The following is a 13,369-nucleotide window of genomic DNA, read 5'->3' as shown; positions in this document are numbered from 1 at the left end:
AAGTGTAAATAACAAGGTTATTGTTGTTTATTGAATGATGTTGATTATGGGTTTACTGTAAATAACAATGTTATTGTTGTTTATTGATTTGTTTTGGATTATGTAACCTCATCAGCGTCAGTTCACAGGACTATATCTTATTTTGAAGAAATGCGGAGTGTTCTGTGGAGTGTTCTTTGGTTTTGATTGGACTAAGCTGATTGGCTGAGGAGAGGATCGAAGAAAAAAGAAAAGAAAAAAGGTCTGGACGTGGAAGCACGCGGGGAGGTGGAGAAGAAGACGGGAAAAAAAATAAACTTTCTGCAGGCCAAAGTCAGGAGGAAAACTTGAGAGTGGTTTCCCGTGACAGAAAAGGTGACGGAAAGTTTCCCGTTTTGGAGTTTCTCACTTGAGCGTGAACCGGAGTCCACGGAGCGGAGCTGCAGCGCTGAGGACGTTGGATTTTCCCCGCGACGGACGACAGGTGCTGTGGAAGGGCGGAGCAACGGCTAAAGCTGCACGGAGAACGCAGGAAGGCTTTGCACGGAAGGCTAAGGAAGTCGGTGATTTTTTTTTCAGGCCTGCAACGAGGTTTTTTCCCCCGGGGGTAATAACTGACTGTGTGAATGAGTGAGTGAGTATGGGCCCAGTTTGTTATTTTTCATGACGTGGTGAAGTATTGCAATATCTGTGTTTGAAACAAACTTTTGAAACGAACTTTTAAAACCAGTTTATGAATGTTCATTTAAGTTGTGAAATTTACATTTACTCAAGGTTCATATTTTTTTTTCCCCGTTTAAGAGGAAGAGTATAAAAACCAGATATATTGACCAATATTTTTGTTTGTTTTGAGGGTCAACTCTTTATTTTATTAAACCTGAAACTGTGTTCAGTTTAAATGGTTGTCTGGTGTCATACTTTTTAGGAAGACGTACTTGTCTACTGTGAGTTCTGTGACGTTGTAACTCTTTAGATTTAAATAGGTAACCCGATTGGGAGCTACCATAGCTCAACGAACCCAATCCCCCCATCACGACTCCGTAGGTTACCATTTTGTTAAAGTATTGCTGAGTGATGGGGCTACACAGAGAACAAATTAGTTTAACTTCAACTTTACTTATGATGTGTGGCTCCAATGTAGCGGCATCTACTTCACACAAAAAAAGGTAACTGAATTGACTTCATTTTGCTGGAGGCAAGTGAGCCATTTTTTATCAGAGATGTCACACTCACTCGGTCCAGTTCTCAGATACTGTACAGTCAATTTTCCTGAGCCAGACTTGGGACATGCACGTGGAAACCCTGAAGAGTGCCTCCATGTATTTGCAGTATTCTCAGGTCTCCCATCAAAGGACCAACCAGGCCCTGCTTATCTTCCGAAACCAGGCATGTCCAGAGGGGGCACAACCATGCTACAATCAAAACTATGATTTGAAAAAGTTTTTGTTTTAATGAGTTAGTGGGATGATAATGGCATCAGTACCTAACAGCTGGTGGAGTGATGGGATCATCCTTTGGGATGAGTGGAGAGGAAAGGACAATTCCAAACTTTTCTGCTAAGACTGCAGGGATCTCCTCATCCTTAAGCTCTATGGTTGTGCTTTCCAGCTTTCCACCTGTGGCCTCTGACGGGAACGTGACGGTTATCAGCCTATGGCCGATGTAAGTCAGCCTCCCAGAGGGCCTTAAAAGTGTGCAGAAGGACTTGCAGAAGAAGATGGAGCTGGGAGAGCTCTGGTGGTACTGACACATCTCCGTGAAGTCCTCCAGACACCGAGAACTGAGCGTGAACTTGTAGATTTCTGTCCAGTCTCCATCTTTTCCTCGGTTCTCCTCCTGCCACTCTAAGAAGTGCATCTCCTGACTCGTCCTGATGCGATAAACTCGGTGGCCCTCTTCTTGAAGACCCTCAGTGTCCAAGGACAGCGGATCACTGAATCCTGAAGGTCCGAACCCCACGTCGCACAGCCACCGACGCCCCTCCACGGTCACCAGGAGAATCAGGTGGTCGAACGGGGGTCCGTACATCTCCGTGATGTTATTCCTCACCTGCGCGGACATCATGGTTTGATTTGATTTTTTGATTTGAAATGGTTTATTTCAAGCAATCAAATAGCAGTTATACACAAAAGCAATATAAACATCAGTTATACATTCATACAGTAACTAATCAAACTTAGGATAATTAGACATAATTAATAAATATTGCTTGAAAGGGAGTGGAAGGAAGCGAACTTATATAATTCCACCCCGTTATACTATAACCATTTTATTACATGATTTATCAATATCTGGTTCCTAGGTTTTATCAGACAGAATTAAGAATCATAAGGTATCAATAAGGCACATGTCAAAGATGAATTACTTAAGTACTACGTCAAAAATAACTATTTTAGAAATTAACATGGCAAATGCAGCATCTGAAATATATACAAATTATGTTACTTTTAAAAATCATTCATATGCTTTAAAAAATAATACTATACCAGTAAAATAGACACAACACTGTTTCAGGAGTTGTCATAACAAAATTTCATCAAGTATCAAAAGTTAAAAACATGTGCAAAGTTATGCTACATTAGGAAAGATTTTTGAATCAATTTATCAATTTTAGGAGCTAGTGAAGTAATATCATCAAAAGTCAATCAATTTAACAATTTTCAAAAGTGATTAATCATTTGTTTTACTCTTTTTATATATTTTTATTTTTATTTTTTTATAATAAAGTAATGCTGTTGGGGAAAAATAAAAAGGGTCCATAACTGTCGATTATCCAAGGTTGGTATTTCTTCTTTTACTGATAACAGCCGATTTTCTTGGTTTAAACAGTTAATAGTTCTCTTCGATGTTATGTCTGCAGACATTAGATTCAGGTCCATATCCTTCTTCAGCTGATATCAGCTGCGGTGAAAGTTGAGGTCAAGTTGTCTGCAGCTCAGAACTCTGCTGTTATTCAGGTGACGTTAGACGATGGAGAAAGTGATGATTCCTGGTGTCATATTTCTTGAAATTATTTGGCTCTTTGGTTTATTACTCCACGTTGTTTTCAGACAGGTGACGTGGAAGCCCAGGTGAGTCAGCAGCCAGAAGAACAGAGCGTTGTTCTCGTAGCAAAATCCTCCACGACGTTTGTTCACGATCTTGTCGTAGATGAGCTGGAGGTCGAGGCGGACCTCTCCGCCGCTGTGGACCGTCAGGTCCTCGAACGGTACCGACAGCAGATGGCAGATATGAACGGACCGCAGCAGCTCCAAACTGGGCTGAACCGCAGAACCAGTGAACCCAATGCGAGACAAGTACTTCGCCACCTCCATCATGCTCCTCTTAAGAACTTGTTTAAGTATTTACCGGTATGTTCTTGCCTTTTGTACTTTCGAAATCTTTCAGTTTCAGTCGACTTTTTCTTTTTCACTTCCTGTTTTTAAGTTCAAAGTTCAAAATGCCCACAGCGTCAAGCAAAAAATCTTTAAAAAATAAATAAAATATACATGTTTGCTTTATGTCAATATTCCAGCAGACACCAGAGATCTTTATTTTATTTCTTTATTTATTTATTTATTTTAAGTTTAACACGTTTACAGCAGTCTTCATGTACTGAATGGTCTGCAAAACATTGTTGTGAGGAAAGCATTTAGACGAAATCTGTTATTTTTAAATCTAAAATTGGTCATGTCTTAATAATAATTGCTAAAACTATATCTTTGAAGTTAAAAATAAAGTTAAACTGTAGGGGAAGAGTTCAATCCCATTCCAATCACCTTTTGATCTATTGTAAAGGGTTCCTAGTGGTGTTTTTAAAATGATTGTGCTATTTTTAGGCAAAAAAAACAAACAAACAAACTATTGTTTTCTAGTAAAAAGTTTCTGCAGAGTTCCTCAGAAATCTGCCTCTTAGTTGTGGGAGGGACTTTTGGCAGGAAGTAAGCCTCTACAGATATCCCATTATACCGATGTTTACACTCTCCTGCTAGCTTAAAGAAGGCTTTCTATTTTTTTTTTTTCATCTGCTCCTGATTTATCTCAATTTAAATAAAGAACTACACAAAAATGTAGTTTTGCTCTTAAAATCTTTATTGTCGTCCATCCTCTGCAAAATGCTATGTGATGTTATATAAAGAATATTGATTTTCTGAAACTTACTATTGTCAGATGTTCATCCATGTATAAAGCATGCTTGTTTCCAAATGCATCTGAATTGCATCTGTTGTGTGCAACATTCATTAAAAAAAATTATTCTTTTAACAATGTTTTTGTTGGATGATTCATTTGAAGTTTGTGAAAAATGTAGAAGTTGCAGTTATTCTTTACATCCAGTTAAATTAGCATGATAACCTAAGTTTTAATTGTAATAAGAAGTAACCTGGAGAAAACTAGTTACTTTTATAGTTTATTTTTATTTAATTTGAAAAACAAGTTGTACAAATGTAGAATTGTATATTTGGAATTAACATACAGCACATTCTAAGTCAAAAATGTTTTTTTGAGCAGTGCAATAATCTTATTAACTTTAAAATATTAACTATGAAGTACAGTAATCCCCCCGTATTCACGGGGGTTACGTTCCTCACCCCCCCGCGAATAACGAAAATCCGCGAATAATTGACGCCGTTTTAAAACTCCCAGAGCCAGAGCCTCTGCAGAGTCGGAACCTTTTTCTGCCGTTTGGGTTCATTTCCAGAAGCTGGAGATGATGCATGGCGTTGGGATGTCATCTTAAGCACGTAAACAATACTTTAAAGTAAAGTACAGAGTAAATCGTTTTCCAAAGTTCGCGGAATGAGCGCTGTTCTGCGTCTCACGCTTGTGACGTCAAGTCATCTTCGGCCACCCGCGAATGGGCGGGGCGCAAATATTAAACCGCAAATGGGCGGGGGATTACTGTACATAGTTTAGAATAGTTATGAACCTATTTTTTCTAATTTGAAACAAAGCTTTTATCCAAGTATCAGGTTACATTTAAAGCTGAAACTTAAACAAAATGTAGCTTATAGTTTGAAAACTTAATAATCAGTGTACTTTTGTTTAAACTCTTTAAAATTACTAATTTTTTGGGTTGTTTGGTTTGTCTTGCTTGTGTGTGTAGGAGGGGTGGTCAGTCAGTTTTGTTGAAACAGCTTAAATATATTTACTGTTGTTGAAAGTAATTTAAAACTTTTTATTTGTGATGTTATTTCTCAGATTTAAGTAAAAGTGTTGAAATTCTGATTATTTTATGTCACACAGCTAAAGCTGGACTAAACAGGACAGCAGTTCATAATTTGGTGACCCAGTAGTGTTTTTTTTTTTTTTTGAAAGGCCCCCACGTGGCCCCGCGTGTAAACAGTTCTTGGAGACGCCCCTGGGTGACAGATGTTTTACATCGTAATAACGCCACTCAGCAGACGTCACGTGTAGCCACGCCCTGTTCCTCCAGCAGAGGGAGAAAGATGGCGCCCACGCACGTACTGAGATGCTGTCAACGGGGTTTATCATGGATTCCCGTGGTTTTTATCGCCCTTGTCGTCTGCTGGTCCTATTACGCGTACGTGGTGGAGCTTTGTATATGTAAGTAGCGTGCTAGCTTCTGCTGTTGCCGCCGTGAAAGCGTCCGAACGCCGGTGTTTTGACTGGACCGCCCAACAGCCGCCGCTGTTGCCATCAGGAAGTGAATGAGATGAGCGCAGTATCATTAAAAAAATAAGCAGTCCACGTCTACATACAGACAAATACATTCGTGTCGTCTTATCTCGCTTCCCTGGGGAATGTGGTTTTTGTTAGAGGAGGAAAAGTTGAGCTCTCGCTGCTTTTCCTGCCGCTTCTGTTCTGTCTTTGTGTTTTGGGGCTGAATGAAGTCAGAAGTGAGAAAGAAAAGCGCCAGCTAAACGGAATGTGACGGACTGACCGCAGGCAGACAGGCTGCTTCGCTTCTAATTAGACTGGGATAGCTTGACTCACCATTAGTTACTGGGTTTGTGGGTTTGCGTTTAGTTCTGTCCCTTTAAAATAGAAAAAAAGACTTCACTGTTTTTAATAAAAAGGATCCCATATTTTCTTTTTTCTAAATGTAATACTATTTTTTTCTTTCTTTAATGAAAAGTAATTGTAGTTTTTACATGGACCTTTACGTGTACTTTGGCTTTTCATGTGGAAAATGGAAAGTATTAGTGGTAGTGTTTGTGTATTAGTGTTTTACAAAAAAAAATCATCCTCTGTTGTTAGTGTGCTTTTTTTTCTTCTTCTTTACCTTAAAACAATAGTGCATCGTTTTACTTTAATATTTTACTACTTTACTATACTTTTTATTACATTTTTTTCTTGGGCTTTTTTCTTTAAATGTAAAGTGTTTGTACTTTTGTGTTTGTGTTCTTTTTTTCCTTAAAAAAATGTAGAGTATTTGTTCAGTACTTTACTGCTATTACCAGAAATTTTCATTCTCTTTATTAGAAAAAAAAAAAAATGTTGTTGTGTTTTTCTTTTTTTTTTTTAAATGATAAATATTTGAACTTTACAATTTCACCTTAAACCTTTGGGCTTTTAATAAAATGTAAATAATTGTATTTTATTGATTTTCCCTGAAAACACATCTTTCTTTTTTGTACTCTGGTTTTTTGGTGTGTTTTTTCCTTTAAAAAAGGATTTTCTTTTAGGCTGTAGTTTTTATTCAGGGAATTTCAGCATTTCATATTTGCTTTTCTATTTTTTTCTAAAGATGATTATTATTCACAGCCCCTGTCTTTTCTTTATCTTATACCGTAAACTTCCAAAAACGTAGCCAAAACTGTGTTTTCTACTAAGTTTTCAATAAACGTAATATAATATATACATTTTGCATGTTTCTGTAAAATCCCTTTAATAAAATTTGATCCTCTTTTTTTCTTTTTTGCAGTCACAATCCCCAGTAGAGCAGAACAGAGTAAGTACTCAGGAGAAAACCTTCCAAATATTTCTTTAAAATACGTTGTTGGTGGAAATTTACTGAGACGACCTCTGGGGCTGCTTCTTGGGAACTCTGCAGACTCTGCCACACAAACGGTTTCCTGTGCAGAGGACTGCTCTGCTGAAGCCTTTCTCCTCAATCACCATTAGCCTCCTTCATTTTGCACATATGCGTTCCCTCCGTGCAGCTCAAACGCTCTGTTCTCTTCCTTACTCTTGCTTTTCTCTCCTCTAGTTTTCTACCTGATTTTCTTCCACCTCTCCTTCATCATGTTTGTGTGGTCCTACTGGAAAACCATCTTCACCAAACCTGCCAACCCCTCCAAGGAGGTACCAAACCCCAGTCTGCTAAAAACCCACATTTTGATTGGCTGATCTAGTTTCAGTGTTGTCGTAAAAAAACAACATCTATTGTCATTTCCGCTCCAGTTTTGCCTTCCGAAGGCGGAAAAGGAGTGCTACGAGAAGGAGGCAAGGCCGGAGTCTCAGCAGGAGATTCTGTGGAGAGTGGCGACTAGCCTGCCTCTGTACACGCGCACCGGCACCGGAGGTACGTCGGCACGGCGACCACATTCAGGCTAACGTGTTGCCTTCCTCTCCGTCATGACAAAGCGCTGTGTTGATGCAGGGATCCGATACTGTGACCGCTGTCAAGTCATCAAACCGGATCGCTGCCACCACTGCTCTGCGTGCGACACGTAAGTCGCAGCCCTGCAGGCGCTCTCGGCTCTTTCATCTCATCAAACGTTTTCTGTCCACGCTGACATTCCTCTTCTTCCCTGTAAATGGCAGGTGTGTGCTGAAGATGGACCACCACTGCCCCTGGTATGGGAGATTTATTGTTTTTGATCATTCTATACAGTCATCCCTCGTGCATCCCGGCAGACGCGTTCTAAAATTAACCCGCAAAAGAAAAACCAATCTGGGAAGTAAGATAAACGAAAAATCTGAAAGCAATTGAAGATTTATGTAAATTTGGTAAGCCGAACCCCTGACTGTAAACAGACACTGGAGTGGTCACTCAGTCCAGTTCTTATATTCAGTCCACCAGCTGAATGTATTCAGTACAGGAGATGCGGCACGGAGGAAAATGATTGACAAGGGTCTGCAGCCAATTAGGATGCTAGCAAGCAGTTCAAAGTAAAAAAAACTACACTTGGAAAAAATGAAGAGAAAGAAAGCGAACCGGGTTATAGGGAGGGGCAACTGTATAATTCTATATATGTCTGCTATTTCTTTAGAATGCCAAGGTTATTAGTTAGCCAAAATCTGTTACATTAATTGGGAATTCTTTTTAGAATTATCAGTTTTTCTTCACAAAAACATCTGCTTTCTTAAAATGTGTTTACTTTTTGGCACCATTGTACTCCTTTATAGATTTGAAGCTTTTAAATCCCCAAAGCATTAGATTTCCTATTAAAGCCTTTTTAAAAAGGGGCATTTTTTTTCCTGTCTTCAGGGTGAACAACTGTGTTGGTTTCTCCAACTACAAGTTCTTCATCCTGTTCCTGGCTTACTCGCTGGCGTACTGTCTGTTCATCGCAGCCACGGTTCTGCAGTATTTCATTAAGTTCTGGACGGTGAGTGAACGCTGGCGCTCAGCCTCCCTGTTGGTGCGTTAGTGGATGCAGGTGTGCTGTACGTCGGCTGTCGTCTCCTGTGCTTTTCCTTACCTCTCTAACCTTTCACCTCCTGACCCCACTGTCTCCACCTCTGCTGTCTTCATTCTTGATGCTTTGCTTCCTCCACACTTTTTCTTGTTGGTTTCCTATTTCCGAACTCCTCCCCTCGCCTTAACGCCTGTTTTTTCTCCTGGTGTGGCTAACCAGTCTCGTTTCTGTTTGCACTAAAGCTTTGCCGGAGGAAATCGGCAGAGAACTGTCCAAAGGTAACCCCACCCTCCATCCAAGGCCTTTTTACAGCATCCCGGTGTGCATGCAGTGACCCGGTTCCCTCCTCTCGCTGCTCCTCTTCTCCTCTCGTTGCTGTAAAACGAATTTGCTGTTGACACCTCTTCTCCCCCCCCTTGTCTCCTCTCCAGAATGAGCTGGACGGCACTCACGCCAAATTCCATGTCTTGTTTCTTTTTTTTGTGGCGGCCATGTTCTGCATCAGCATTTTGTCCCTCTTCAGCTACCACCTGTGGCTTGTAGGGAAGAACAGATCCACCATAGGTAAACGCCCCTCTTCCCTCATTTAAGGACGATGTGAATCGCGCTGCTTTGTTAAAAGGGAATCATTTTCCTTTTTGTGGCATCACAGAGGCGTTCAGAGCTCCAGTTTTTAGATCAGGCTCTGATAAAAATGGCTTCTCTCTGGGTTTCCGGAAGAACATCGCTCAGGTCTTTGGAGACCAAAAGAAGTACTGGCTGCTACCCGTCTTTACCAGGTGACGACATGACAGAAGCAGAGCAGACCTTTCCGGTCAGACTTATGGTGGGATAAGCTGATATCTTGTTTTTTGCTTCTTCCCTGCAGTCAGGGAGATGGTCTGACGTTCCCCACCAGGCTGGTCAACGCCGATGCAGAGCAGGCTGCTGTGACGCTGCACCAAGAGCCCAACAAAAGGTGACTTCTTCACAGAGATGTGAACAAGTGTTTGCTGTCGTTCCCAAGTTTTGTTTTAAACGCCTAAATCTATTAGGGTTTCGAGCGCTTTAACCAAAAGTAAGAAACTCACCAAATGGAGTTTTTAGATGAAATGGCTCATCCGTTTTTTTTTTTGACTCCGAGTGGAGCCTGCAGTTCTGTGGATGTTGATGTGGGCTCTTCTGTGGAGTTATCCACTGCTTTTTGGGAGAACTTTGGCCAGCCAATCCTGGTGGGGGGGTGGGGGCTCACCACTGAGCCATGTTTTCTCCAGCTTCACAAACCCACCTTGAGAAATGTTATAATCTTTTCCAGACCCTAATGATCATTTTCTTTTTGTTCCCAAACAGATTGATGTCTAGCTGTTGAGGATCTTTTTATTCATTCCGGTTGTTAGGCTGATCTTGTTTATGTAGTTTTCTGTTCTGGACGTGGGTTAGATAAAGAAGTTTTTTTTTCTTAAATATCTAAATTTAGGATCAGAATTGTGTGTTAGTTTGAAATGATTTTAATCTAGAATATTTAACCTGAACAAAAAAGTCCCTACTAATGTGTGAGTGTAGTGTGCCCCCCTCCTCCCCCTGAAGCTGGGCTGTTGTGTGTTCTGCAGCACGGCTGATGTCCCCGCCGGTCCGTTCAGCGACTCTCAGAACCACCTGCTGGGTGACGAGCAGCGAGGCCACAACATGGAGGACTCCCTGGCTGACGGCGCTCTGGAATCAGGCGATCACACGCCGTTCGGCCTCACCGCAGAAACCTGTACAATCTCCATGGACAGCGAATCCTAAGCGGGTAAACTCCTAAACAAACCCTTGAATGCACCGCTGTGGAAACGCACGCTCAATTCCTTCTGTTTCTCTCTGCAACAGGAGCCACTCCTCACTCATTTAATACGATGCCTTAAGCAACCCAGCAGTGAAGTTCATCTCCATGGCAACGCTTTAGTAGTGCACCTGCATCCCCACAGACCCACTCACAGGAAATATGGACCTGAAGTCCACTGGCTCATGGCAACTTACTCATTTTCATTACATTTTCTTAACCCTACAAGCACACCTCATACTAAACCCCATAAGGAAATGTGACGCAAGACAAAAAACACCCCCACTTGTTCAATATATGCTGTTTCTTGCACGAAGCGATGAGGGGTAGAGGGGGTATCTTTTAAGTCCTCGAGGTTCTCTACCTTTTGTGCCAACCCCCCCCCCCCCACACAACCACCTTTGGGCTCTACAGGACTTATTTCACAGACAAAAAGCTGCAATACATACGTGTGTTCCAGGGGGGGGGGGGGCAAGGCGCTGTGTTGGAGGCAGAACATAAATCACTTTAGCCACGAGGCCGTTCAGTGTGTCTTACTTCTAACTTATGGCCTGATTGTGCATCATGAAATGGGGGGGGGGGGGGGGGGGGTCTGGATATCAGAGCACAAGATGGCACATTTGCACTTTGTTGTTTTTCAGTGTCCATCAAAAAAGAAAGTGCTGCTTTTTAAAATGTTCTGTTTTCCAAAAACCTCAATGGTAAGGCTGACTTTGCTGAATATTCCTTATCATATCACAGCCTCAAATACTTTAATAATCATTTGTTTTCTTTACTCATGTTGCTAAGAAAGTACTGTTTAACTTTAAAAACCTGTTTTACCTGGATATTTTTTTGTTTTTTTTTACTTTTGTTGCCAAGACATTTTTACCAAGATACCAACACTCTGCCAAAAAAAAGGGCTTGAAAATTTAGGAGGTCAGACATCTGGACCTGAAGTTTGTACAGCCTCCTAGCTTTATTTAAAAAAAGAAACCTCATCGGTCAGTGTCATCGTAACCAAATTGTATTCAGCCGTTGCTGCAGTGCAATAATTTACACAACCAGAGAGATCTTGCTGCGGTTATGATGTCCATGTAGTACCAGTGCTGACCAGTAGGCAGAGACAAACTGTAAGCTCTTTTTTTATTTATTTACATCCATATGGTATTGGTTTCCATGTAATCATTGCTGTAATTTTCCATATTTGAATTGATTGTGAGTTCTAAACCTCTGCAAAGGAGTGGCCTCTCCATTCTCTGTCTGTATAACTGGAGCTTGGTCCGTTAGTGACTTGTGGAAAGAGCCTTAGCTCGTGGTGAACTGTCTCGTATCGATGTCAGAAGTCTAGAAAGTGAATCCGTGTCGGCCAAACTGATTTTTCTTTTGATCACAGATAGACTTTTCTTCAGGAATGAAACCAACCTTTCTCATTTTCCAAAGAAGGAAAGGCGGTTTGGGTCAAAAGGCATCAGATCTCACCAGACTCGTAATTGTTTACAGCTGTTTTCTATTGTGTAACAGCAGTTAAGTCAGAAAACCCAAATGTGTGAAAGCACAGTCGGGTCTTTACATGCATTAGAACTGGGGGGTTAAAAACGGTGTTTTGAAAATGTTCTTTATACTTTTCACTTGTCCTCAAGCGTTTTTAATTGGCTTTTCAAAACCTTAACATTTTGTTACTGTATTATTACACTGTGCTTGAATCTCAGAGTAGCATTTTAAATTCCTATTAAAGACATGATCCAAGTTTAGACTCAGACGAGTCTTCTTCACCTTTGAAAGGTAGTGTTTTTGTACCACCTAAAGGACTTTGGCTTGTGGCAAAAAAACAAAACAAAAAACTGGACCAGTGGTTGGACAGCGGTTCTCTGGGGCACACGTGTGTCTTTTGTAATGCTTCAGTGACCGTGCTTTTGTAAGACTGTCGTCTTGAGGGAAACCATTCTGTATAAAAGTGAGGAAGTGTGCGTGTTTTCGCAGGACTGTGAAAAAGCCTGAAGTCGTACCTCCATTTTTGATACTAAAATCTCAGTATTTCTTTTTTAATCATTGTCAGCGGTTGTTTTTTTTTGTGTGTGTCTGGATTGTGTTTCAAAGTCTTTACTGCAGATACTTTTTATATTTAAGAATTCTCAGAGTTTTTGTATTTTTGCTCATCTATATCCGGCAAAGAACCGGTTTCTTAATGCACCTTTTGGCCTAGCTTGTCGTCTCGTAAACATAATTTATTATTTGAATTCAACATATTGGAAGCCTAAAAACCTAATGGATTAAGCTCAGATGAATCAAAAATGAAGGAGTGATGAAAGGCCTTTTTCACGGTTCTGTCCAGGACTTGCTCTAAAGCAGATTACTTAAGTGATGTCCAAACGTCTGCCACCTCGGGGACCGTTTGTCCCTCTGCCTCCTGAACACGAGGAGTGGTGTCATGTCTTCTGTTAGCTTTCCTCTGGTCTGCATAAACCTAACAAGCCATAAAAACTCCTGTGAAAGCAGAAGGATTCAAATCTCAGTCTAACGTAACTTTTTTTCTTTAGGCTGACCTGCTTGTTGCTAAATTTGGTTAAGTGTCTTATTTTACAACCTTTATTTTGTATATATTGATTAATGTATGAAACTCTGCATATATTTTTCTTGTTTTATTAATTTCAATGTTGATATTTTGTGAATGAAGTACATGTCTGTACACAGTTAATGTAAAAATAACAATAAATGTTTTTTTAACTACCTGTTTAATTAGTTTGATATCCTCTTTGCAAGCCTACATTTCCCAGCATGCTTACCAGGAGCCAGGGAAATTGAATGCTATGGCAACTGCAAATAAAGTGTCTAATTTAACAGCTCCACCTGCTGACACAAACCCCAAAGTGCAACTTTTTTCTCCCTTCTAAACACTATTGGTAAGTTTTGAAGCTATTCTTTAGGTTTTACGACTTCCTCCCCTTTATTTTCAGTATGATTGGTGAAAACACATAATGTTAGAAATTACAAAATGCTTTTCCAATTAAAGTCAAATCTGGATTTTATCGTTTCCAGGTTATTTAATTTACATCATGAATATTTTTAGTCAGTAAACCAGAGT

At 40.4% G+C, this 13,369-nt stretch overlaps 2 protein-coding genes across 3 annotated transcripts; one reads left to right on the top strand and one right to left on the bottom strand.

Annotated features, from left to right (window-relative positions):
* Positions 1-1,075: 1,075 nt before the first annotated feature.
* On the bottom strand, positions 1,076-3,320 carry LOC101166756 (arylamine N-acetyltransferase, pineal gland isozyme NAT-10-like). Its single transcript, XM_023949948.1, has 2 exons — positions 3,037-3,320; positions 1,076-2,047 (listed from the first exon to the last, which is right to left on the bottom strand). Exons 1-2 carry the CDS (start codon positions 3,294-3,296, stop codon positions 1,456-1,458), a joined length of 852 nt encoding a protein of 283 aa, XP_023805716.1. The 5' UTR covers positions 3,297-3,320; the 3' UTR covers positions 1,076-1,455.
* Positions 3,321-5,339: 2,019 nt separating this feature from the next.
* LOC101166509 (probable palmitoyltransferase ZDHHC20) lies at positions 5,340-13,023 on the top strand. 2 transcript variants are annotated; one of them, XM_011488860.3, is made up of 13 exons: positions 5,340-5,523; positions 6,845-6,871; positions 7,130-7,224; positions 7,324-7,444; positions 7,523-7,592; positions 7,687-7,719; positions 8,354-8,474; positions 8,747-8,782; positions 8,936-9,068; positions 9,157-9,283; positions 9,373-9,462; positions 10,094-10,275; positions 10,353-13,023. In XM_011488860.3, the coding sequence occupies exons 1-12, from the start codon at positions 5,406-5,408 to the stop codon at positions 10,269-10,271; spliced, it is 1,149 nt and encodes a 382-aa protein (XP_011487162.1). In that variant the 5' UTR covers positions 5,340-5,405; the 3' UTR covers positions 10,272-10,275; positions 10,353-13,023. The 2 variants fall into 2 exon arrangements, with proteins under 2 accessions (XP_011487162.1, XP_011487163.1); XM_011488861.3 differs by lacking the exon at positions 8,747-8,782 and having other exon boundaries at positions 5,343-5,523.
* The last annotated feature ends 346 nt before the right edge of the window (positions 13,024-13,369 follow it).

The sequence above is a fragment of the Oryzias latipes genome, chromosome 20 (assembly GCF_002234675.1).
Source record: "Oryzias latipes chromosome 20, ASM223467v1".
Taxonomy (NCBI): domain Eukaryota; kingdom Metazoa; phylum Chordata; class Actinopteri; order Beloniformes; family Adrianichthyidae; genus Oryzias; species Oryzias latipes.
Note: the sequence above shows the minus strand (reverse complement) of the source record. Positions and strands in the feature narration are given on the sequence as shown.

What these genes read in the sequence shown, in the direction of transcription:
- LOC101166509 (XM_011488860.3), top strand. Translation starts at nt 5,406, where the DNA reads ATGGCGCCCACGCACGTACTGAGATGCTGTCAACGGGGTTTATCATGG. An exon ending in CACTGCTCTGCGTGCGACAC is followed by an intron (nt 7,593 to 7,686) that starts GTAAGTCGCAGC and finishes TGTAAATGGCAG; the next exon opens with GTGTGTGCTGAAGATGGACC. An exon ending in CACCAAGAGCCCAACAAAAG is followed by an intron (nt 9,463 to 10,093) that starts GTGACTTCTTCA and finishes TGTGTTCTGCAG; the next exon opens with CACGGCTGATGTCCCCGCCG.
- LOC101166756 (XM_023949948.1), bottom strand. Translation starts at nt 3,296, where the DNA reads ATGATGGAGGTGGCGAAGTACTTGTCTCGCATTGGGTTCACTGGTTCT. An exon ending in ACTCACCTGGGCTTCCACGT is followed by an intron (nt 2,048 to 3,036) that starts CACCTGTCTGAA and finishes AAAATCAAATCA; the next exon opens with AACCATGATGTCCGCGCAGG.